Source organism: Oryctolagus cuniculus, chromosome 14 (assembly GCF_964237555.1).
Source record: "Oryctolagus cuniculus chromosome 14, mOryCun1.1, whole genome shotgun sequence".
NCBI lineage: Eukaryota > Metazoa > Chordata > Mammalia > Lagomorpha > Leporidae > Oryctolagus > Oryctolagus cuniculus.
This window is the reverse complement of record NC_091445.1, coordinates 6,807,569-6,833,540: the sequence shown is the minus strand read 5'-3', so window position 1 is coordinate 6,833,540 and position 25,972 is coordinate 6,807,569. Positions and strand designations below refer to the sequence as shown.

The window sequence follows — 25,972 nt, the reverse complement described above, 5'->3', positions numbered from 1 at the left end:
GGCGCCAGTTTGTGTCCTAGCTGTTCCCGTTGAGATCCAGCTCCCTGATAGTGCACCTGGGAAAGCGGTGGAGGATACCCCAGGCCCTCGGGTGCCTGCACCTGCATAGGAGAGCCAGATGAAGCTCTTGGCTTCAGCCTGGCCCAGCGATGGCTACTGTAGCCATCTGGCAAGTGAACAAGCAGATGGAAGACCTCTCTGTCTCTTCCTCTCTCCAGCTCTGACTTTTAAGTAAATCTTTTTTAAACATGTTGGCAGAATTTTGCACTGAAGGAAATCATTGAATGTACATAATTTGAAATACGGAAGTTTCTACTTCTAGATGATTCTGTCTGGCATTATGCCAGCTGTGGCTTGTTCCTGGAAAGTCCTGGAAATTGCTGCTTGTTTAGATCCAAATTACCCTTTGGTGGAAACAGAAAGAAAGGAAAATTAAAAATAGGCGTGTTTCCTCATAAATTATAGTATAATGTAAATTTGTTAAGCCTGAAATCACTGAGAAATACAGTCCTATTTATGACTAATAACATGACCAGTTTTAAAAAATTGAAATAGAAGGTCTGTTGTTTTGTTGTTTTCAAAATTTACTTCCTATATTGAAAATTTTCTTCCCTGCTGTTACATGTTATGGACAATTTTTATTTTGAAAAATATGATAAATTATCCATTGTAGTCTAAGAATCTGCATATGATTTTACATCATTTTGCTTTGTGATTTTTTTAAGGATTTATGTATTTGAAAAACAGACCTAGAGAGGCAGAGGCAGAGAGAGAGAGAGAGAGAGAGGTAGGTCTTCCCTCCACTCGTTCACTCCCCAAATGGCTGCAAAGGCCAGAGCTGGGCTGATCTGGAGCCAGGAGCTTCCTCCAGGTCATCCCACGCAGGTGCAGGGACCCAAGCACTTGGGCCATCTTCCACTGCTTTCTCAGGCCACAGCAGAGAGCTGGATCAGAAGTGAAGCAGCCAGGTCTTGAACCTGCATCCAAATAGGATGCCGACAGTACAGGTGTTGGCAATTTACCTGCTATGCCACAGCATCGGCCCCTGCTTTGTCTTTGAGCACAAGGTCATCAACAAAAGTCCTTAAGCAGCTTTAAATATTTAAAAGGCAATTAAATGGTTAATGTTGCAATCAGGTGCTTCCATGTACACAGAATACTTTGTTTCTAAAGATGCATAATGGCCGGCGCTGTGGCTCAATAGGCTAATCCTCCACCTTGCGGCGCCGGCACACCGGGTTCTAGTCCCGGTTGGGGCGCCGGATTCTGTCCCGGTTGCCCCTCTTCCAGGCCAGCTCTCTGCTATGGCCAGGGAGTGCAGTGGAGGATGGCCCAGGTGCTTGGGCCCTGCACCCCATGGGAGACCAGGAGAAGCACCTGGATCCTGGCTCCTGCCATCGGATCAGCGCGGTGCGCCGGCTGCAGCGGCGGCCATTGGAGGGTGAACCAACAGCAAAGGAAGACCTTTCTCTCTCTGTCTCTCTCTCTCACTGTCCACTCTGCCTGTCAAAAATAAAAAAAAAATAAAAAAAAAGATGCATAATGTAACAGTCATAGACTGCCAACGATGTATCTACATCCAATTGTGCCCCTAAATCAAGATTCTTAAACTAATCGCTTATGTTACAAATAATCAGCAGCCATCCCACACATACTGAAATAAATGAGAATGAACATATTTGAGGCTATTTCCAAACATTTGTGAAAAATGGAATTCAAAGACAGTGAGGCCGCCCATGCGCTACAGCTGTGCCCCTCCCTTCACTTCCCTCTCCCTGCCCAGCCTGGGCATGTGTGGTTGCCTGACCTTTTGTTTTGTTCTAGCATTAAACCTAACACCTGACTCCTTATCTTCTATAGTTTCAGTTATCGGATAAACAATCAGAAATCTAAAGATGTTTTAAGTTACCTTTGGCTTCCAGGATTGACACTGTGTTTTTTTTTTTTTAAGATTTGTTTATTTGCTCATTTGAAAGGCAGAGAGACAGATTTTCCATCTAACGGTCCATTCCCCAAATGGCTCAACAGCCAGGGCTGGGCCAGACCCAAGCCAGTAGCCAGGAATTCCATCCTCGTCCCCCATGCTGGTGGCAGGGACTCAAGTACTTGAGCCATCATCTTTTGCTGCCCAGACGCATTAGCAGGAAGCTTTACCAGAAACCACAAAGCTGGGACTTGAACCAGCACTCCCACATGGGACGTGGCCACCTCAAGCAGCGGCTTAACCAACCTGCGGCACCAGGTGCTCCCGCCCGAGCCGGGGGGGGGGGGGGCGGGGGCTGCAGGTCCTGCCGGCCAGTGCAGATGTTGGCCTCAGCCGTGCTGCAGCCCGCAGAGTCCCTTCAGCACCTTCCAGATGTCGTCAGCTTACAGTGCACTGCCTGGACGTGAGATCTGGGATCCATTCCTTGAGCACCTTAAGGCCTACTTTTTAAAACCATCTATTTCTATTTATTTGAAATGCACAGTTACAGAGAGAGAAGCAGAGAGAGAGATCTTCCATCCACTGGCTCACTCCCTAAATGGCCACAACAGCTAGGGCTGAGCCAGACCCAAGCCAGGAACTTCCTCTGGTACTCCTGGGTGGGGGCAGGGGCCCAAGGACTTGGACCATCCTCTACTGCTTTCCCAGGCACATTAGCATAGAGCTAGATCAGCCATGGAGCAGCTGGGACTCAAACCAGCGCCCATATGGGATGCTGGCCTCACAGGTGGTGGCTTAACCCACTGTGCCACAGCGCCAGCCCCAAGGCCTATTTTAGGTAAGGAAGGAGTACGAATAATTACAGTGGCATAAAGAATGACTCATGCTAATGTTTTGTTTCTTTATAACCTTGGAAACAAACCTCTATTACAATCCTCGAAAGCATGTTTATCTTAAGTCATTCAACATATTTCGGGAATGTTCTAATTTTTTCTTTTGCATTCCTTAATCTACAATACCCTCACTTTTTTCTCAGTCTAAAATAAGAAGGTAGAACGTAATCCTTTATAAATCTTTAACATAACATAGATTTACATTTTGAACAGTGTTAACCAGAGCAGACAGTTCTAAGTTGACAAAAGTGCTATAATCATCTCCAGTTGTTGAATTAATTGAATCAGGACTGGGGAACATAATTCTTAGGAAGGTGTGGAACCACTCCCTACACCTGGTAAGCAGCAGCCTGTGCAGACCTAGAGGGGGCGCTGCATAGCTGGGCCCAGGCAAGCCCTTTATCAGGATCTAAATCTGCATTCGCACTTAGGCAGTTGCTCTTCAGCTCCTGACCCACAAGGGACCAGACAGCCCCTGGCTAAGCCTGCTCTTGGTGCCTTTTGTTTGAGGAAATGGGTAAAAATGGCCCCATCCTATCCCAGTCCATGTATCTCACTTTGTTCCAGAAGAAAATAGTCACTTTGAAAAGACGTTTGCTCTTGGGTCTGAAAGGACATTTTCCCAAAACCACCATGGTGATTTTTATATATTTTTTAATCTTCACTGAGTCCCTCCATGGGCAGCTCTCTGTCCTTACCTGAGTGTTGCCTATTTTTTAAGATTTATTTATTTGAAAGGCAAAGAATGAGAGAGACAGAGACAAAGTCTTATATCCATTGGTTAACTCCCCAAAAGGCTGGAGCTGGACTGATCTGAAGCCAGGAGCCAAGAGCTTCCTCCAGGTCTCCCACATGGGTGCAGGGGCCCAAGAGCTTGGGCCATCTTCTACTGCTTTCCCAGGCCATAGCAGAGAGCTGGATCGGAGGAGGAGCAGCCAGGACTCGAACCGGCATCCATATGGGATGCCGGCACTGCAGGCGGCAGCTTTACTTTCTATGCCACAGTGCTGGCCCCATACCATGGTGATGTTTAATGGTAGGATGAGGCGCAGTAAGGTGAGGTGTCAGCGGGCAGCACACACCTTCCATGCCTACCCCAGGTGCAGATCAGCTGAGATCCACAGTGAGACGGGAGGTAGGGGAGAAGGGGCATACAGATGAGAGGCAGAAAATGACAGAACTTTGCTTAAGTCTTCTCAGGGGTAGTCCAGAACTGCTCTGCACTACGCACTAAAAATTCCTGCCCCCATCAGGGTCTGAAAAAAATAGTAATTACCCTTATTTTTAGAATGAAACTTGGACAATAATGTGGCCCACAGTTGCCAATCTGTTGTTTTTGACTTACTTTCATATTTTTGTGTAGTTTGCATATAGCCGAGTAGTTTTGGGGGGTGAACCAGTGCCCTTCAAAACTCCACCAGATTGGGAGAGTCATCCGGGGTGGTTGGAAGGCGAATTCCTCAAGAGCCAGAAGTCTCTAGGCACTGTCTTTGGAGCATAGAAGATGGAAGAGTTTTCCCCCGTGGCCCACTGGACATTCAGTAACTGCTTGTGTTTGAGTCACCATTGCCTGGGCACGTGCTGTAGGCCGGGCACTAGGCTAAATTCTAAACATGTATTATCTCATCCAAGCCACACAAGAACCCTGAGAAGGTGGCTTGCCTTACTTTTTACTGATGAGGAAGCCAAGGCACAGAAAGTTTAGGTGACATATCACAAGAGGCATGGGCCATTCTTATTTTTTTAAGATTTATTTATTTGAAAGGCAGAGTTACAGAAGAGCAGAGAGAGAGAGAGAGAGAGAGAAAGAAACTCTTCCATCTGTTGGTTCAATCCCCAAATAGCTGCAATGGTTGGATCTGTGCCCATCCTGAGCCAGCAGGTTTGTCTGGGTTTCCCACGTGGGTGCAGGGGCCCAAAGTCTTGAGCCATCTTCAGATGTTTTCTCAGGCCACAGCAGAGAGCTGGATCGGAAGTAGAGCAGCTGGGACTTGAACCAACGCCCATATGGGAGGCCTGCACTGCAGGTGGTGGCTTTACCTGCTACACCACAGCGTTAGCCCCTGGTCTGTTTGTTAACCACTAACCACTACTGAGAAAACTAGGGAAATGATCGTTAACATGGGAAGGCAACAGTCCCTAAAGTACTTCATCAGCAGAACAGAGTTCCCCTCCCTCACACTTGGTGATTTCTTGATGAAAAAAATTAAGGGGGGTGGTGCTGTGGCATGGTAGGCTAAGCTGCCGCCTGCAGCACTGGCATCCCATATAGGTGCTGGTTCAAGTCCCGGCTGCTCCACTTCTGATCCAGCTCTGGGCTGTGGCCTGAGAAAGCAGTAGAAGATGGTCCAAGTCCTTGGGCTCCTGCACCCGCGTGGGCAACCCGGAAGAAGTTCCTGGCTTCAGATTGGCCCAGCTCCAACTTATGTGACCATCCAGGGAGTGAACCAACAGATGGAAGACCTCTCTCTCTGTGTCTCTGCCTCTCTGTAACTCTGCATTAAGTAAAATCTTAATCCCCTTTCTGTTATTTTTAAAGAAGAGATGGTGTTTTTCAGTACAGTAACAGGTATACATCCCAGAACAGTGGCTTCTACACTAGATTCCGTTGACCCTTAGAGTTCCTTACGACCTCCCAGTACCCGTTTAAGGAGACAAGTTCACCCTCATCAGCTTTGTATGGCAAAGGTCAAAGATGTCCTTCAGGAAGGAAAATTCCTGCCCCCCTCAGGGTCTGAAAATACAGTATTTACCCTTATTTTTTAGAATGAAACTTGGACAATAATGTGGCCCACAGTGGCCAATCAGTTATCTGTTTTTTTATTTACTTTCATATCTTTGTTTAGTTTGCATAGAGCCGACACATTTGCACGATCCAAGAATGTTAAAAATATGGCTGAGAACTCAGTGAGTATCTCTCACACCTTCCCTACGCACCTCACCCCTCAGGCACGGTTTATAAGAGACCGGACCCCTGAGTTAACACAAATGGCGAGAAGCACAGTTGCTCATGTTCCTCCAGGTCAAAGTCTGATCTCCTCCTGAGAGCAGAGAGGGGCCAGGCACAAATGCAAGATTCCAGCTCCACGCACCTGAGCGCCCAGGGCAAGGACTAGCTAGTTTCCCATCTGTGCTCTCGGGTCCGCCCTGCTGGCGAAAAGACTCGAAATCCTTTGCATCCTAGACCTGCTGGAAAAGCAAGCTCCAGCTTTGCTGACCAATGGGAAGCAGTCAGCCCTCCGAAAGAGCAGTGAAGGGGAGGGCACTTGGAAAGGTTTCAGATGCAAACCAAGTAGACCCATCAGAAACAGGACCCAAGGCTGGACGTTACCTGACGTGGTGCGCAGTTGGAAGAACAATTAAATTCATTCAGTGTGAAAGAAACAAAATAACAAAGTTCAGTGAATAAGGCACTTACATTTTTCCCAAATTGTATATCCAAGTCAAATGTAATGTGTCAGGTGCGATGAGAGACAAAACATCCAAATTATATATTCTACTTAAATTCTATGTCTCTTATTTTGAAACAGTATTCTCCATTAACAAGCTCCGGTGCTGTCCGCTCCCACGGGGGGAGCATAGGCCTTCTCTGCACAGGTGTATTTCAGGTGTACATTCTTATTGCCAAAAGGTACTGTACTGATGCTGCGTAAAACACACAGCCACGACTATGACTGATGTCAGCAGACAGTAGTAAGCATGGCAAAAGCTTCTAGAATCCATTCTGGTTTCTTTTCCTCCTGCAGGCTTTGGCTACCATAAGGAAAAAACATCCTCCAAAGTGTTAGTCCTGCACATCCAAACCTACCAGAGTGATGGCAGATGCGGCAGAAGAAGGAAATATTTTTAAAACCTTGTCAGGGTTTTCCAAATGGTTGATCGTGGAGCTGACAATTAGGTTTATGCCTCTCAGTTACGCATGTTGGAAAGAAATTATTAGTTTACTGTTGGGAAAGCTGAAAAAATTTTGGAAAGAGGGAGGGATGATGGTTGAACAAGTGGTAATGATGAAAGTAGCGAGTGACACTAAATTGTAAAATATGGTTAAAATGACACACTTTTAAATATATATTTTGTCACAAGAAAACCAATTTGAATGATGGGGGTAGGGATTGATACTGAATGTCCTTGCTTAGCATTTTATTTAGCTATATTAAGTAGGTTTTCCAGTTGTTCTTGTTTTCATTGGTCTAGGAAATCCAAAAGTCTACAGCCTGCTTCACTTTCAGAACGGCGGAAAACACAACCACCATCATCGCTGATTATCTCAGACAATCCACATTACCTTTAAAAAATCTGATCTACAGAAACTTCCTTTTTCTGTTACCTGGATTCCCCTGGTGTACACTGCTCCCCACCTCAATATTTTCTTTATTTTTAATAGAAGTGAGAACAGGGGCTGGTGTTATGACATTCCAATATCCCCTGTTGTAGTGCTGGTGTGAGTCCTGGCTGCTCCACTTCTGATCTGGCTGCCTGCTAATGTGCCTTGGAAAGCAGTGGATGATGGTCCAAGTAGTTGGGCCCCTGCCACCCATGTAGGACACCCAGATGGAGTTCAAGGCTCCTAGCCTGGCCCAACTCTGGCAGGTGGACGTTCTCTCTCCCTGTTACTCTGCCTTTCAAACATAAAACCTTAAAAAAAAACTGAGAACAGTAAGCAATGGTCCAATGCCATATTTTTAAATTGTTTTTCTGAAACTGCCTCTTCCTCTTTAAAAGGCTTTGTCTAAGTTACACAGCAAGGGTCAGTTGTTTGGACATCACTCTCGTTGTTTGGTGTCCTCAGGACCTCACAGCAGATATCATCAAGAGGTTCAGCGAGGGCCGTCAGGGCTCCCAGCAGGCCCTACTGTCTCCCCTGGAGACAACTCCGGGCTCTGGAGGGCATCGAGTCATGTGAGCCCGTCAGGGACCCACACAGATGGAAACAGGGAGTTTGCCTACTTACAAACTGCACGTTCTGCAAACTCGGTCCCCTTAGCCATGCATCTTGGACATATGGCCTCACTTCAGGACACAGTCAGCAAGGTTTTCAACAAGATACTCGAGGGTCTGTGTTCACCTTTGTGCACTGAAAGAAAAGGGAACATAAGCACTTAGAGTGCTACCTAGTTCTATTCTTCCATGAAAAGAAGTACTGAGGCTGATGACCGGGGTGTTTTTATTAACTTAGGTTTAATTGTAAGCTGATGCAGGATTTCAAGTGCAATGATCCGATTCAAGACTTGTTCTCAGCAAGACTGCAGAGGTGGGCAGCATCGCTCCAGGTTCCCTTCTCTGCTGTCTTTGTCCTCCCTTTCTCATCCAGCTCAGTGTGCTTCCTGTCTGATGCTTGCAATGACAGCCTCTGGCATGGAACCTGATGACAGTCTTTATGACAGACTGACTACTAGCTAGCTCTCATCTACTCGTCCATTTCTCCAACGCCAATGCCAGGCCAGCGCTTGATGTCAGGAGCCAGGAACTCAGTCCAGGTCTGACATACGGGCGGCAGGGACCAATGTGAGCAATTACTGCTGCCTTCCAAGGTGCACAGTAGCAGGAAGCTGGAGTCCGGGTCTGGAGCTGGCAGTCAAACCCAGGTCCATCTGTTGTGAGATGCAGAAATGGGCCTTAGTCACTCAATGTTTTACATCCTTCCTGGAGTTCTACTGCCTCAGCAACAACCCTTCGTCCCGCTACCACCACCAAGAAAGGAATTAGAAAAACTATTTTCTGTGAAGTCAGGGGATTGGTGTTGTTTGATGTGATACCATGTATAGTTAGTTCATCCTCTATTCAGAATGCTGGAGTAGAAGTGAGAAAGAGAAAGAGAGGCCTGCACTTGGAAAATACAACTCGATTTGCACTTAAGCACAGGGGGAAACATGAGCAGTCTTAGGTCCTTTGGAGTTTAGCTGTCTGCTTGAGCTCTTTGCTTTGTAAAACAGTCAGACCTTGTACTCGTTGAGAAACAGCTTTTGATTACAGCAAGCGGCCCAAGTCTCCAAGTCTCCTCTGTAACACAGATGGTATTTTATGTGTTTCTTCACTGCACATGGTTCCAAACTTGAGAAGTGGGACTATAAAGGTTAGTGTGTACAGAAATTGGGCCCAATATTGGCCCATATCATACTCAAATACCAGGCAGAATCTGCGTAGTAGCAACAGTGAGCAGCTAGGACACTCATGCATTATTTGGTCAGCCGCTGTTCCAAGGGCTCTATGTACGTTAGGTCAGCTCTACGTGGTAGGAATAGCTACCCCTAATTCACACAGATGCAAAGTGGATCTTTGGGGCTGCACACCTTGCCAGTGGGCTACAGCATTAGTAATTTGAGATGAGGTTAACCAGGTCTGTACATCATTAAAGCCCCGTTCTTTAATACTCGTTCCTAGTGCATGTGGATGTCAATTTTGACTTTAAACAACTTGAAAGGACCGTGAAACTGACTCCTTATAGCTGTGTCCAATCTAAACTCAATCCATACCACCTTAAGCTCAGCTCCCAGGAGACCCCCCCTCCCCCTCTGGCATCCTGGGTCTGTGGTCGCACCTGCCACATTTTCCTCCTCCCAGAAAGAAGACACTGCCAGTGTGCAGGTAGAACTCGCGCTCAGTCCCTTAGACTGTCGTAGAAGGCCAATGGTATGTAGGATAGAGTGGGGTGGATTGAGCTTTTATCTCCTGAGCTTCCCTAAGTCTAAACAGGAAAATACAGAATGGACTGTAAAGGAAATGCTGTGGAGCTGGAGTTGTGATTCATGTTAGGTAGATGCTAAGTGAAGCCATTTCCTCCGCTTTCATTATCTGTTGAAACTGAAGGCGTGAATGACACGGAGAAGCCTTTCAGGTCTGGAAAATGAGGACTGTCAGAAATGATATGCCCACTTTTAAATACTAATTCTGACTGCTGCATGATCAAAATAGACATACTGGGTCTTTTCTGGACACTTTTTATGTTGAAGTCAGCATCTTACACATGCCCTTATGTCACCGAGTACTGGAATTTGCCTGGAGGTGGGCGGCTGCTCTGCCCAGGGCTTACTGCCTGGCTGGACTGTTTCATGGCCAACAACTCTCCAGTACCTTTCGCCTAAGGCAGGAGGGCCGCTGAGCCTCAGGAAAAGTAGCTCCAGCAGCTCTTGCAAGCTGCGCTTGGACAGGAAGGTGCACGTGGCCATTTCTTATATCCCATCCTTGAGAGCGTGCGTCAAGGTCAAAAGCACCGTGGGCTCACCAGGGGAAATCCCAGAGAAAGCCAAGGCCTGAAAATCACTGCCCTGCTGACTGGGCACGACTTGGATCCTTGTCCTGCTCTTGGGCAGGCACTGAAGTCCTTGGAAGAGGGAGGAGCTAAAGAAGGGGAGGGGGTAAGGCAAAACAAGGTGGAAGCGTAAGATAACTGCAGGTAAGACCTTGTAGAAAAACAAAGAAGAGGGATTGGAGGGATATTTAAGGAAGTAAAGACAGGAGGGAGGGGCCAATCAGAGTTTTGGTTACATTTTCAGCATTCAGGTTTTGAGGAATGTATTTCTTCTGGAATTTTTCAAAGGCACTCACTAAAAATATCCCTGTATTGTTTAGCCCATGTGTGAGAATAAAACGTATGTTACTTGAAATACTCCAGAATAGACTACTACGGGTAAGGGTGTGGACAGAAGCTACCATGTAAGGATAACCTGAGTTCTTTGGCCAGAACAGTGCAGAGAAAGTAAACCCCATTCTTTATATAACTGTAGTAAAGACTTATCGTATTAGAAAGCTCAGCAGGGCATACTGGACCCTGGAACTTTTTTGGTTTATCTTGATGAAATACTCATGGAACTCTACCATGTCTCCTGGTATTGTTCCTACATTTTTGACATCAAATATAAAAGGACAACATAACCACAAAAATGGAAGACACAGAACCTATGCCAACATCACTGACCTTCGAGTAGCAATAGATTTTGTATCCAATGTTTGTAGTGACTACAATGCACACCTTTTTCCCCAGTGCTTTAGAGACATGAGCACCTTACACATGCCTTCCAGGAAATGGGAAAGACTTTCTACATGACCCGACCCAGGCTCAGTGGAGTAAACCATCGCCCAAAGCTATCCCTGGTCAGATGGCCTATAAGCATAGCACATTTCATTGTACAAAGTACCTCCTAAAGCGCCCTCATGATTCTTCTGTCTTTAATTATAGCAGAAAACGGCCCCCGTCTCCTGGTGGAAGCAGAGCAGGCCAAGGTGTTCTCACACCGTGGTGGCAATGTTACCCTGCCGTGCAAATTCTACCGAGACCCCACAGCATTCGGCTCAGGAATCCACAAAATCCGAATCAAGTGGACCAAGCTAACTTCAGATTACCTCAGGGAAGTGGATGTCTTTGTTTCCATGGGATACCACCAGAAAACCTACGGAGGCTACCAGGGCAGAGTGTTCCTGAAGGGTGGCAGTGAGAACGACGCGTCCCTTGTCATCACCGGCCTCACCCTGGAGGATTATGGGAGATACAAGTGTGAGGTGATTGAAGGGCTGGAAGACGACACTGCCGTGGTAGCGTTAGACTTACAAGGTAGGTGTCTATAAATCGTATTGAACTTGGACGTGATCATTAATCATGGCTCTTTCTTTCTCGTGATGAAGAGTATCTAGTGGTTGCCATGGCAACGGTAGGACAAACCGGAACTCCACCACAGCCTGTTTCTGATTCTTTTGTATTCTGCGGTCAGCCTTGTAATTCCAGCTTGCATATTTGCAAGGTGCACACAATGCTTTTGCCCAAAATTGAAACTATTTGCAACTAGGAGGCACAGGCCTTGGAACTGAATTAATCATTTTCAGAAACTGCCTTATGCTATTCAAAATTTAAATCCCATTATATGGTTATGGAGAAATTCAGATTGGATTCTTTATTATGTTTCTAAAATTATCTCCATTTCAAAGCAATGACTAGTATTATAAAAGACATCTGCTAACTAAGATATACGTAATTGTGTTCCGTAGAATCTCTGCAAAAACTTAACAAAAAAGTAACCTCTAGATTCGTTTAAAAATTCTTATAAAGGAGTACTTTTTCCCCAATGGCCCAGAGTGCCTTATACTTTGGATACCAAATGGTCAAGGCATTTTGGGGGGGAAATTTCGTTTCTTAAGTACAGCATTTCTTCAGCAGGTTCAAAAACAATTTGTGCATAAAGCTGTATGAATTGAAAATGTTCTCACCCACCCTCACCTCGCCTCTCTCCAGCACTCACCCTTTAGAAGGGGAGGGAGACATGTTTTCTGCAAGGGACATTTGGATATTTATAGCATTATTCGCAGGGTCAACTTAAACATTAGCCTGCTAAAGATGTATTGGATTTTGAGTCCCCCTCTGGTTGTCTTGGGGCAAAACCAAAGGATTTCATAGGCATCACCCAATCCAGAGACTGGACACTGCCCAGCCCTGTCGGGGAAACCTCTCCTTAGTTTATCATGCATCTCCAGACATCTTGTTTTCCATGAACATTGGCGTTAACTTGACGCAGAGCGATGAATGCTGGCTGCACTGATACAACACTTTGCTTCCTGACATACATCCGACTACACTTTCGGTGTGTGTATCCCAGAAGCTCCCCCGCCCTCCCAGGACAGATTCTACAATGAAAAAATGGATTTCGGCCGGCGCCACAGCTCAATAGGCTAATCCTCCGCCTTGTGGCGCCGGCACACCGGGTTCTAGTCCCGGTCAGGGCGCCGGATTCTGTCCCGGTTGCCCCTCTTCCAGGCCAGCTCTCTGCTGTGGCCAGGGAGTGCAGTGGAGGATGGCCCAAGTGCTTGGGCCCTGCACACCGTGGGAAACCAGGATAAGTACCTGGCTCCTGGCTTAGGATCAGCGCGGTGCGCCGGCCGCGGCGGCCATTGGAGGGTGAACCAACGGCAAAGGAAGACCTTTCTCTCTGTCTCTCTCTCACTGTCCACTCTGCCTGTCAAAAAAAAAAAAAAAATGGATTTCTAAATTCTCATTGGATGCCACTGCTGGGTGTCCTGGCTTTGCGTGTGAATTCTGCTCTTCCATAGTTTGAAGATCAGATTTTGCATGTGGTAGAGGGGAAGGCACCATGAAGTCAAGGCTTCTTCCAGGGCACAGTTAGAAGTGCTAAAGGGAACAAGCTGTGTCCTGACTAACCCTGAACCATCCCGAATCTCCGTGGTCTCCAGGCTTAGGTTCCACTCCCCCATCGCAGGAAATGCATAGGAGCCGAGTGAGTGTGCTCTAAGACACTGATTCAGTTGGTCAATATCTTTACAGCTGCTGCTTTGGTGCCAAGAGATACAAAGAATTCCAAGACTGTTTTCATTTAAGACTCTTAACAAAATGATGCAGAATTCAGTAACCTAAGAGTACAGATTGCTATAGTCATATGCACTACTTGTTCTGCTCATTTCCTTCATTGAGACTTAAGGAAAAGGTATTGTGGCTAGACCTGCACATTGATAACCAAGGGCCATGGATGAAGTCTAACCTTGTCTCCACTATGATCACAGGAGGGAGAAGTTCTGATGGGGTTGGGAGGGAGTAGAAATTGTAGAAAGGCACAGCATTTAGCAGCTACAGCTTCAGAAGTGAAAGGCCCCCAAATTACTTAGACAATTTGGCACCTGTCCTTTGGTCATACTGAACTCACCAGTGTGCCCATGAGAGCTGGTCAATACCCCCATTCATGACTGCGATATTCTTAGAGTATCTTGTACAGACTTCCAGGATAGCTCTATCACATGTTGTTTTGTAAATATTTGCAAATGTGTCTGTCTGTACCTGCTAAACATGATCTCTTATAGGGAGTCTAATGCCAAGGTTACAAACAAATTTTCCACATAAGCATTTACCTTCTCAAATACAAAAAGTGTGCAGGCAATGGGGGGAGGAGCAGGCATGGAAAGCACTCTAACGATTAAAGAGCTGCTCCACTTCCTGTCCAGCTCCCTGCTAACGAGGCTGGGAAAGCAGCAGAGGATGGCCAAAGTCCTTGGGCCTCTGCCACCCATGTGGGAGACCCGGATGCAGCTCCTGGCTTCGTCCTGGCCTGGCCCAACACCGGCTATTGCCGCCATTTGGAGAATGAACCAGCAGGTGGAAGATCTCTCTTGCACTCTCCTCAAATAAAATGAATCTTTAGGAAAAAATCATGCTTTAACTCTAAAATTGTACCACTTTGATACTGGTTAAGATGGGGCCAGATACATAAAAACTGTCTCATAATTTTCAGAAATAGAAAAATGAGATAAATGCACAGCTCTGGTAGACACTATGAGAGGCATAAAGGAAGGCAAAATTACTTGTGCTACATGGTTTCTGCCTTTTTCTTACTAGAAATATGTACTTTATGGTGTTACTGAAATTAGCTTTTGTGTATACCAGGCTTTAAAAACTCTGGAAAAGTCTAACAAATTGGTATTCATTTGCCAACAAATACAACGAATTGGGCTATATGACACAAACCTTAAATAACACGTCCTCCAAATACCTCAGCTGACCTCTCTCTCCATACCCCTTGGTATTATTTTCCATGTGATGTGCCATCCTCATCTATCCACTTGTGACACATACCAACCCTTTAGGGAAAAGGCAAGAGCCTTGGTTGTATTTTAATTAATAACTATGTAGGATAAATGAATCAGATCTTACATGGAAAATAATCCTAAGCCCTTCTTTTCTACCTATGAATATTTATTTTTATAATTTTTTGCAAAGCGAACAGATGTCATGTAGTTGGTAGATACAATTCTAAGAAAAAGATACTTCCCTTCTCCTACCACCCCACCTTCCTCTCTTCCTTTTTGTAGTTTTTGTGATAATGCAGTTTTAATTTATTTAGTGAAACATTAAGTCTAAGACTGTGAAGAGTTCCGCAACTCAAAAGAAAGACCACTTTCGGGAGAAATATAGACAAGGGCTATAAACAACAATCAAGTCCCTAAATGTGTTTCATTCACATACAATAAATATTTTATACTCTATATTAGCTACCACAAATCAGAGAAAATGTGATATTTGTCTTTCGGATTCTGGCATATTTCACTAATCTTATGGTCTCCAGTTACATTAATCTTGTTGCAAAAATCAGGATTTCATTGTTTTTTATGGTATTTTTTAATACTGGGTAAAATTTGGCAACAATTTGCTCCATAATACAATTGTAAAAAATCAAAGTTTTTCAACAGAGCTGAGGAGGTTCCTGTAATGGGATGTTGAAATCTTAACTAGATGGAAGTAAAATAGGTAAATAAAGTACTAACAAGCATGCAGTTCCAGAAGTCCCCAGGTGTGCACAATACAGTGCAGCTTTTTAAACGTCGGTGAGTGAGGCACAGAAGTCGACCTTGATTTACTTGAAATATGTGCTTTGTAGCATCATCAGCATTAATTAAAATTTAAAGAAGTCCTTGAGTTGATATGATAGCAAGTTGACCATTTATTTTTGCAAATGAAAATTACTAAAATTTTAACATAAGATTTTGCTTTGACTTTAATTACTGTATGAGTGTTTAAAAGCAACTAAAAATAGATTATCCTGGATTAGAAACTAAATCCCATTTCAGTTACAATCAGTGATTGTTGAAGGACAAATTACTAAAGAAAATTCGATGCTCAATGCTCACGAACATTCGCCAAATTATACCACATGGAACTGAAACCTGAAAATTTTCCAGATTATTATTAATTAGAACAGCCTACAGTCTCTGCAGCTATCACCTTGAACCATTTGGGAAATGGAACTCATCCTGAGTGGTTTATATCCTGCATCCGTTGGAGGCACTTTGAGATTTCAGTTGAGATCCAGCTGCAAAGGAATGGCGACTGGATGAACCGTAGAGGCCTCGTCTATTACATCCTCAAGGATGCTGCGAGAGGGTACGAGGCTCGAGGGCACACAAGGTCTGCACCACTGCAGAATCTGGCTGGCTGGCTTCCTCCCGGGAGCCTGGACAGAGCCCTTCCCAGACAGAACCCTCTGCAGGCATGCCCACCCCTCACCACAGCAGGAGCCGGTGGCAACCGACTCGTTTCCTCCCGCTTTCTGGCTCTGGTTCAGCTCACAGATCCCGCGGCCAAGAACCTGAGAAGGCAGGAGGAGCTCAGGAAGCCTTCTTGGCTCCCTGCCTGTAGCGGACGGTGCCAGCTGGACAGCCCTGGGGGACAAACGTGCCGTAACGAGCCTTTCAGGGTATGCAGCTGACCCGAGTCTACTGCACTTTCCTTCTCTAGAGTCTTGCAAGACAATACGTCAAAATATTTCCTGTGCACAGGTGACGCTCTAAGTAAATTGTCTGTTAGTAAAGGGTCTGTAGGCCCATAAAACAGCACCAGGGATGTAACCCACCAAGTTTACTATGTCAGTGGGACAAGCTTTCGTGTCGGAGCTGCTGCAGTATTTTTAAGTGGACACAAAGACTCCACAACAAGCCCTGGAAAATTCACTTGAAACTTTGTCCTGTTAATTATGGGGAAGATGGTCAGAAACAGTGGTCGTTCTCAAAGTGGAGCAGGTGACACGACTTAGCTTTTTAATCTGCAAATCCCCACCCTTTACAGAACGTGTGCAGAGCATGGTGAGAAAGCGGTTGTTTGGCCAAAAGCAGTAACGACCAGAAATGGTGCTTTTGGAGAGTCATGGCATCTTCCCAAAGGCACCTGCCAAGTCGCTGTGTCCACACTGACCAGGGATTTCTGCCCAAATAGTTAATTCTTCAGTGATAATCAACAGATGTCTACTCAGTAGCTGATTAAGTTGGAAAAGTTTAGGGAAGCATTTTTTTTCCCTATTTGTGCTAAGAATGTTTCTGAAAACCTTAATTTCAGTTTGCAGTATATACATATAGAAGCTCAAGAGTAGTAATGGAAATATTTTTAAACAAGGGCTCTTATTTTAGTTGTGCTAATCCAGGGTGGAAAACAAGGTAAGATTAAGAACTGCATTAAAAGTTAAAACAGATGGGGCTGGCATTGTAATATAATGGGTTCAGCTGTCGCCTCTGATGCCAGCATCCCATGTGACCACTGGTTCAAGGGTCAACTGCTCCACTTCCAATCCAGCTCCCTACTAATGCAGATCCTGGGCAGGCAGAAGATTGTGCATGTACTTGGGCCCCTGCCACCCATGGGAGAGACCCAGTTGGAGTTGCAGGCTCCTGGCTTTGGCCTGGCCCAGTCTCAGCTACTGCAGCCATTTGGGGAGTGAACCATGGGGTGGAAGATCTCGATCTCTGTCTCCCTCTACGTCATGCTGCCTTTAGAATTTTTTTTTTTTAAGTTGAGACCGATAACCATGGTGCTACTGTTGCAGGGACGCATCACTGTGCAGAAATGTGAAGGAATTTAACTTTCACCTGATGCCCTTTTTCTTTGGAGAATTTTTTTTTTTGACAGGCACAGTTAGAGACAGAGAGAAAGGTCTTCCTTCCATTGGTTCACCCCCCCCAAATTGCCGCCACGGCCGGCACACTGCGCTGATCCAAAGCCAGGAGCCAGGTGCTTCCTCCTGGTGTCCTATGCGGGTGCAGAGCCCAAGCACTTGGGCCATCCTCCACTGCCTTCCTGGGCCACAGCAGAGAGCTGGACTGGAAGAGGAGCAGCCGGGACTAGAACCCGGGGTGCCGGCACCACAGGAGGAGGATTAGCCTAGTGAGCTGCGGCGCCGCCTGGAGAAATTCGTATCTGCCAGTTTTAGGAGCGCAGGTGTAAGGCTGTATAAAACAAACCACATATGAATGATTACTACTAAAATGCTGGGAATTTCAATCCTTGCTGTCCACGCCCCTGGGGCCACACTGCGCTTATCCTGAGTGGAAAGGGCTCAGTCACTGTCCGGTTTAAGGTTAAGCACCAGCAGCACAAGGTAAGTTCTCGGGGAGAGCTGTTGAGAAGCTAACACCTCCAGACAAACGTTCATTCATCTTCAGACAGGAGAATTCTAACAATGCTTGGATTCTTCCCCAAGGAGTGAGCCTCCGAAGTCATCAAACCCCAGAGCTAATTATGGGGCAGGGTGCTTAGAGCTGAGCAACTGTTCCAAGTTGACCAAACATCGCCCCCTTGTCTGCTGGAGTCAACTGGGCTTGGCTCGGAGCTGTGCTGACCGCTTGCCTTCTCCCCTGGACAGGTGTGGTATTCCCCTACTTCCCACGCCTGGGGCGCTACAACCTCAACTTCCACGAGGCGCAGCAGGCCTGCCTGGAGCAGGACGCGGTCATCGCCTCCTTCGACCAGCTCTACGACGCCTGGCGGGGCGGGCTGGACTGGTGCAACGCCGGCTGGCTGAGCGACGGTTCAGTGCAGTACCCCATCACCAAGCCCAGGGAGCCCTGCGGGGGCCAGAACACGGTGCCCGGCGTCAGGAACTACGGGTTCTGGGATAAAGACAAAAGCAGATATGATGTGTTCTGTTTCACATCCAACTTCAACGGTAAGACGTCCACCGCCCCGCCTTCCTTCCCACCCTACACTGCTATCTTCGCGTTTGGTCTTATTTGCATAAAGACCCAAAAAAGCCTTGGAAGCGTGGCGGCTGTTTGAAAAGATCTAAGAAATTCTTAAAAATCATACTGAAAATATCCACGTAAGTCAGGCCTATTTTTAGTACTCATTCTACTGCACCCACGTTTTATTACAAAATGCATTTTAACTGCCATGGGGGATGGGGTCCCTCTCTGCTGATTCTGCCACTACAAGCTGTCCGCGAGACTCAGCTCCTTTCGTATCCCTCTTTCAGTTTCAATGTCAGGTTTCGCATGGATGATTTGCTTGCTGTCTTAGCCTGGGCTTTGCTAAGTGAAGTAGAACCAGCACCGGAAGTCCAGGCAGAGGCAAACATTGCATCAGCCTGGTGCCTTGTTGTTGCTTTCATGCAACTCCTGGCTCTTTGCCACCCAGGGCCAGATTCGTCATTTGCCCCATGACCAAAGGGTGGGCCTGTGACCTAGTGGTTAAGACACCTGCTTCCCATATGAGTGTGCCTGGGTTTGAGGCCTGGCTCTGATCTCAATTCCAGCTTCCTGGGGCTGCCCACCGCAGCTGGTAGTGGGTGATGGCTCAAGTAGTTGGGCCTTCGCCATGCACATAGGGGATGGGAATTGAGTTCATGGCACCCGACTGTAGCCTGGCTCAGCCCTGGCTGTTGTGAACATGTGGGGAGTGAACCAGCAGATGGCCAGTCTTTGTGTACCCTCAGTCTGTCTCTTCCTCTTTTGTCTCTCTGCCAACAATAGGAAGAAAATGCCAAGAAGAAAAGGATGGAAAGGGGGTTTTTCTGCTAAAAAAAAAAAATGAGCAGAAAAGTGTGGGACCTTGTATAACACACAGGTCACACGTCCATGAAGCAAGCCCTGATCCCATCATTTTATCTTTTCAGTCCCAACGGACATGTTCAGGGGAAAAATGGAACAGGATTGGGGTCAACAAACGTTCACTGTAAATGGTTTCAGGCTTTGCTGGCCCTAGGGTCTGTCTCTACTGCTCTACACCCTTCTGGGTGTCGACGCCCGGGTGCCAGCCGCATGCAGCACCCGGCAGATGGCTGTGCTCCACGCCATCTCGCTTACACCCACGCTGGGTTCCAGGGCTGCAGTTTGCCGACCTCTAGAACCCAGACAGACTAACCATCAGCCAGTGTTCCAGGGCACTTGGCCCTCGGCTGTTATCACATCTTAGTCTAGAGAAGGGGCAAGCATTCATTTGTACTTGAATTACCTGTGCGTAAGGAGAGGCAAGAGGGTGGCACATCCCAGTGTATGATCAGAGAGAAGAATCTGGTTCTCTTTTACCTTTAACTGTGACGACAGAGAAAATTGCAAGTGGTGTGTATGACGTCACTCAGCCAGTTTTGGTTTCTACACGTGTTTAACACTTACAGAAAGAACCCCAGTCATTAGCGCTGTCCAGGAAGGGGTTGTGACGAACCTGTCTTTCCTGTGCAGTCAACAAATGATGAGGCATCAGGGCTCCAGCAGATCAAAGTTGAAAACAATCAACAAATTCATCGCTGCTAGTGAGCGCAGGCGGGCTGGATTATCATGCCGAGTCTGTCGGATTCGCAGCAAGTGACTTCCTGTACTTTATGCATTTTCGCACCCTAGTCTTTGATGGAGAACAATGTCTTATTGATACCTGTACTGAAAAGGACTTGAGGGCTTTTGATTTCTTTCTTAAATGGACTTTTATGGTAGGAAATTTTTTTTTTTATCCTTTCACATTCAAATTCTGCCTCTCCAGAAAGTTGTGCTGGGATCCAGTCTGCTATGGCTAGAATTTCAATAGCTCTTGCTTTCACGGGCGAATTCTGTCTTCTCTAGGGCCAGAGAAGGGCTTTTGAGTCACTAATTAGCCGACAGAAACTGCATCTGGCATTGCCCTTTTCTTTCTAAAGCTCTCAAAGACCACGCCTGCCCACATATTAAGGGGGCAAGGGAAAAACTCGATTTACCGGGGAACACCCTAGGGACTCCATTTAATTGCCAGCCCCTCGTCCTGACAACTTGAAGGGTGCTGCTCCTTGCCCCCCCTGTTGTGGAGAAGGACTCCTGTGTCTTGCTTCCTCTCCTCGGTGTGGAGACGGCCCAGTGACCCCCTCTCCTCCTGTCCACAGGCCGCTTTTACTACCTGATCCACCCCACCAAGCTGACCTACGACGAGGCAGTGCAAGCCTGTCTCAACGACGGTGCTCAGATCGCCAAAGTGGGCCAGATCTTCGCCGCCTGGAAGCTGTTGGGGTATGACCGCTGCGACGCCGGCTGGCTGGCCGATGGCAGCGTGCGCTACCCCATCTCTCGGCCCCGGAGGCGCTGCAGCCCTACCGAGGCGGCCGTGCGCTTCGTGGGGTTCCCAGACAAAAAGCATAAGCTGTATGGTGTCTACTGCTTCCGAGCATACAACTGAGGGTGCCCCGTGTTCAAGTCATTAAGAACATGTGAAAGGTTCTTTTCAATATGAACTCATGCAAGTTACCAAAACTGTGATAACCCTTTTTTTTACTTACTGTAAAGAGTCATTTTCATAAAGACCAATTCATTGATTTGTTTTTGTAAAGCTATCATTCGATATATATTATAAATTAATATAATTTTAAGGGAAGCGCTATGTAAGGTGGCGTTAGAGCCGAACCTTTTAAGCTACGTCATCCCTACAAGATACCCTCTCCTGGACGGGGCATGCAATAGCTTGAGAATTGCTAGGATCAAATGGAGGCAAGTAAAGCTACTCAGAGAAGCAGCTCCCACAAGCACAAATTTTACACATTCCTACGGTTTTGAAATGCACTACAGTAAACCAGTTAGAGCAACAGATTTGAAATATGGGCTTCTTTACATAAACAGTCTTGAGAAATTGCACACAACTGTTCCACAGGGGAACAATCTATACTTTTCTAAAAGTTCCTATTGCCAAGTCTCCACGAGTATTTTACTCTTAAATCCTGCCTTTTTTTGACCCAAAAGAAAATCCACATGGACTTCAGTCCCTAGTGACAAGCACAGTTAGAACCCCTTACTAATCCCACGTACAGGAAGTGTGAGAGTTCCATAAGCAGGTAACGTTTAATCAGTGAGACACTTCTAGTTCTCCTAATTCAATCACACATGTCTGAGACTTGTTTAAACTTTTGAGTAGCTTTACAGAGTTATATTTAAATTCTAAGGGCCGTTTGCTAAGCAGCATTTAGCATCTACTCAGGGCAGTTATATAGAGAAACTGCTGGACAGAAAAGTTGTAAAATTTAGCAGCTTCACTTCATGTTAGCCTATGAAATGTTATTGTCCTATAAAAATAACTTTAAACTATTTAATATTTTTTCTTATTTACACTACGTGAAAAAGCTCTAAATTACAAAACGAATGAATGAATGAATAACTCTATTCTTGCCTAACCAAGAAACAAAGATCCAGGTTTCAAAATTCTTGCTGTTCCTATTTGTAAATACACTAGAAAGCCCAACTGGTGCCTGAACTTGGGAAAAAAGTATCAGCAGTGTAGTTGTCAACCTTCTCCCAAAAAGAAAGACGTTGCTTTCTCGCCAGTCACCATTAGGTATAAATGAAATGCTGAAGCTAGCATCCAAGAGTTTACACTAAAATCTTCAGGGCTTTCACTGAAAGGGTAAATCTAGCTTCAGAAAAACAACTTTCCACATTGGCAGCTCCAATCTAAATAAAGCTCTGTTCTCCTACATTTTTATGACTGTTGAGACCCCCCCACACACACACAGGGACCAATATTTGTATTCAGATTCCATTTCATGGTTTCCCATTGTTTCGCAATGAGTTCTAATAAATGGGATTTAGTCTAATAATCCAAGTATGACCTAGCTGGTGTGCTTTCCTGAATGTTTTATGTAGATTTTCCTCCCATAAACATGAGTAAATAAATCTGTTTCTTGAATTGATTGTGGTTGCATTAAAAGCTGTCATAATTCTAATAAATTTACTCCATCAATGTGGTTACGTGTGTGGAAGGTATAGAACAATTGGAAGGCCATGAAACCATATAGATATTTGTATGTTATCTAGACAAACTATTGTAAATAATAGTAGGTCCTTTCCTTCTCCAAAGCTGATCTGGAGAGCCTCGGATGCTTTCGTATTAAAAGACAACAATGTATGCATGCACATTTTTAAAGCTTGGTTGGATATGCAAATAGTACAACACTCAAGTCCAAAGACATTGTGAGGTTGAATTCCAACATTGCCGGCATAAATGTAACTTCCCGAGTGACCTAGAGTAAGATGAATGTATTTTAAAAAGAAGACTATCTCCAAAATGGCAACTCTGACGCCTCAGATACTGGAGGGAGCGCTCCTGGAACGTTCATTACCTATGACAAGGAAAATGTGAGAAGAAATTTCTATGGAGGCAAGTAGATAATTTCCAGTTATCACAGAATTCTATCTTTATAATGCTTAGCATGGTAGTACTTCTTAACCTTTGAATACTTATTAGTATGGGAATTGGTGCTCATCAAAATTCCTGGAGTGACTGTTAGCAGATTAAAATCTATACCAATTGCACACCAGATTTTCATTCTTGTAAAAAAAAAAAATCTCCACAGAATGAATACTGGTGAGCAAGAATTTTTATCTTCTGATTCAACCAAAGGAATCGGAATCCTCATACCTTTTGGACTCCCAATTGAATAAGGGGTCTTTTTAAATATTCTCATTTTGCTGTTTTTTTTTTCTCATTTAATGTCTGTCTTCCTACTCCATTCCCTCACTGACAATGTCTGAAAGAGGGCTTGTACGGAGCTAACCTTTCTAACACAAAGTTGGTGCGACACGGGCTGATTCAGAAATCGCTCCTTACACTGGTGCCAAGAATATCCAAGGAGTGAGATGAGAAATTGGCTTAGGAAATCTTGTTTTCATCATCCTGTCCATAATTAGCCCTTGTGACCCATATGGGGGATAAAGTGTATCTGCACATTTCACTTACATCAGAAAACCCCAACAGACAAGCATTTTACACACAGACAGTAGACATGGAAGCGAGTTGATTACATGAACACTGGAACCATCTTTGAGTGCTGCCACATTTTTATCACGGTGATTTTTAGCCAACAAAAGTATTTGTAAAACTCAACTGTCTCATAGAAAGGGGGCCGGAACCTGTCAAAGGCTTATCTGATGCCATCATACTGTTGCTTATATTTTGGCAATTAGAAGTAGACTCAATGGAGATTCCCATTTGGCTGCTGGCAGCCATACTGGGTCTCTTGACTTCAGTACTCCAAAGAATATGGTGGTCTCATGGAGTAACTGACCACTAAGTAGGAGAGGGTTGAAAGAAACCAGTCGCCAATTTTTGGTGCATACTGCATTGACAAAGATGACGGACTTGCTGACATGCTTTGCTGAGAAGGTAACTTATAGCACACTACTACCAGACACAGCAGTGGTGTGCAATGAAAAAAAATACCGAAGTCTCTAAGCTACTTGAGTGGAAAATCAGCATTACAGGAATTTACTGATAGTACAGATTTGAGAAGAACCAATCTGTATGACAAAAATGTTTTCATTTTCTGTAAGATACAACGAACTGGTGGTAAACATTAAAGGTCAATTTTGTCTCACTGCAGTATCTTTTGGTTTTTCTGAGTTGTAAATTCTTAGTGACTTCTCTTAGTAAATTACAGTAATTGCAAAAAGGCATTTTATCCTTCCTTGTTCTGACACATTTGAGTTCCCACTGTAGGCACAGCAGCTGCTTCCATTTCTCAGAATTTGGCCAAGTTAAAAAAGCACATTTTGTGCCATTGCTAATGGTACCATCCAGAATCTAATAGTACCATCTAGAATCTATCGACTTTTTTCTGTTTATCTGTTATTCAAAGCATAATTTATTGTGCTCACCTGTTGAACCAACCCAAAAATCTCTGGTGCATGGACTAGATTAATATACTCCAAGATCCTTTGTGACACTTCTCTGTATTAAATTTTTTATTTTCACAATAAAGTCCTTCACCCTTGCACTTTACACACCAAGAGTAAGAAAATATTTTCTACTGTTTCCATCCCTACTCTGAATTTTTGGTGAAAAATAACTTCGTAATTTTCCCGATGTATAAACATAGATTGCTGGGTGTTGGGATCTGATGCTTATTCTGTGACTTCAGCGAAACTGACTTCCTTGACTTAGGGTGGTTGACATTCAAACAGAAGAGTATACTTTAAATGCTTTCCAATACTGTTTTAGAAGACTGAACTGCCTTGAGGGAGCCAACATACCAGTCATGATACCAAAGTAAACCATCATCATCAGTATTTAAATTCTTAGTCAAAGGATAGCTTTGTTTTACTAGCAATTATGCATAAGATTACAGCCTGGTAACATACAAAACCTGCTTGGTACTGAAACAGAAGGACCTTACAATACTCAAAAAGCTCCCTACCAAGTGACCAGGCTGAATGCTAAAACTTCTTGAGCAGCATGGGCTGTGTCCATGATGGCCAGGTGGGACGAGGGTTAAAAATGCCGAGGATTATTAGGGAGTGTGATAGATACATTAAGAAGTGGACACCAAAGGCACTTCCTCTCCCACCTCCATGTCTAGGACCTCAGCTACTCTTCCAATGGTCTGCAGGCTTTGTTTCTCAGTAAATGCAATTTTGGAAGCTGACAGCAGACTACCAACCCCTCCCCCCACCCCGCTAGGGGAGGTGCACTGCACATACTTTTCTCTTGTAAGCAGCAAAGTTTGTTTTCTGAATGCTGCTTTCAAGCCAGTACTTTTCCGTCCCTTGCACAGCCACTCATCATCTTGAACAACGCCAGCCAACCCAGGGTACGATTCTGAGCCTTCCGTGAAATGGAGCAAACTCCCTTCTCAGTTCATCTTTGCTGCTCTCCTGTCCACTGGGGTCGTCCAGTATCTTGTGCCTCAGCTATCAATAGATGGATCTTTGCTTTAGTTGGTTTTCAACAGCAGCCCAAGTTTGGTTAATTCAGTGCGCATTCAGTCGGCGTGCAGAGCAAGCTGATTCCCCACTACCCAACAATGGAATGATTGGCTTTTTCAACCAATAAAAGATTCTTGGAAGGCAACAGAGTTCTAAGAATGCTGTGTATTTCTGTTTCTCTTTCTGGGCAAAGAGCCAAATTGCCAGCTCTTTATCTTGCATGAGGTATCTATGGGATCTTTCTCTTTATGTGGGTATGGGTGTGGGTGTGGGTATGTGAATGAGTGTGTTTAGTTTCTTAAATGCTTCTGCCTTTGAATTTTCATCAATGAAAATTCTGCTGGCCATAATTTTTTTATGTGCAGAAAGCAGAGGAAAAGAAGCAAGCTAGAATTTCAGGGACTATGGAAAGCTGTTCTTTGAAGAGAATGAGACTTGAATTTGCTTGTATTACCCTGACAAACTGGTGCCTATGAGCTGGTTGCCGAGAGCCCCGGAAGAAGCTAAGCAGTCCCTTGTCTTTCCTCCTGTGCCCTAATTTTGCCAAACTGAACGTCCTTCCTTGACCGAAGATGCTTGCTCCTGTGCTGAGAGCCAAGGCTCCAGAGGGCGAGAAGCGAATTCCACTCTGATAGAAAGGATGTTGTATCAAAGCCAATCGTCCGTGGGGTGCACATGAGCAGCCAGTGTGCCGGTCAAACAGTCATGCAGGCACCTGGGAATCACCCAGCGGCTGCAGTCAGACACTGAGGCT

At 45.3% G+C, this 25,972-nt stretch overlaps 1 protein-coding gene and 1 long non-coding RNA gene across 7 annotated transcripts in view; one reads left to right on the top strand and one right to left on the bottom strand.

The window, feature by feature from the left end:
* HAPLN1 (hyaluronan and proteoglycan link protein 1) overlaps positions 1-22,258 on the top strand; it is a 79,193-nt gene extending 56,935 nt beyond the window's left edge. For 5 of the 6 annotated variants that reach the window (XM_008261911.4, XM_017344572.3, XM_070056880.1 and 2 more), the window contains 3 exons: positions 10,994-11,365; positions 17,937-18,239; positions 20,418-22,258. In XM_008261911.4, the coding sequence (XP_008260133.1) occupies positions 10,994-11,365; positions 17,937-18,239; positions 20,418-20,707 (965 nt within the window). In that variant the 3' untranslated portion in view covers positions 20,708-22,258. The remainder of the gene's footprint in view (positions 1-10,993; positions 11,366-17,936; positions 18,240-20,417) is intronic. The other variant, XM_017344574.3, reaches the window with a different exon arrangement.
* On the bottom strand, positions 448-25,342 carry LOC127492860 (uncharacterized). The gene is made up of 3 exons (XR_007922689.2): positions 24,994-25,342; positions 19,733-19,909; positions 448-7,891 (listed from the first exon to the last, which is right to left on the bottom strand). It is a non-coding gene; the product is annotated as an uncharacterized lncRNA (long non-coding RNA).
* Between the last annotated feature and the right edge of the window lie 630 nt (positions 25,343-25,972).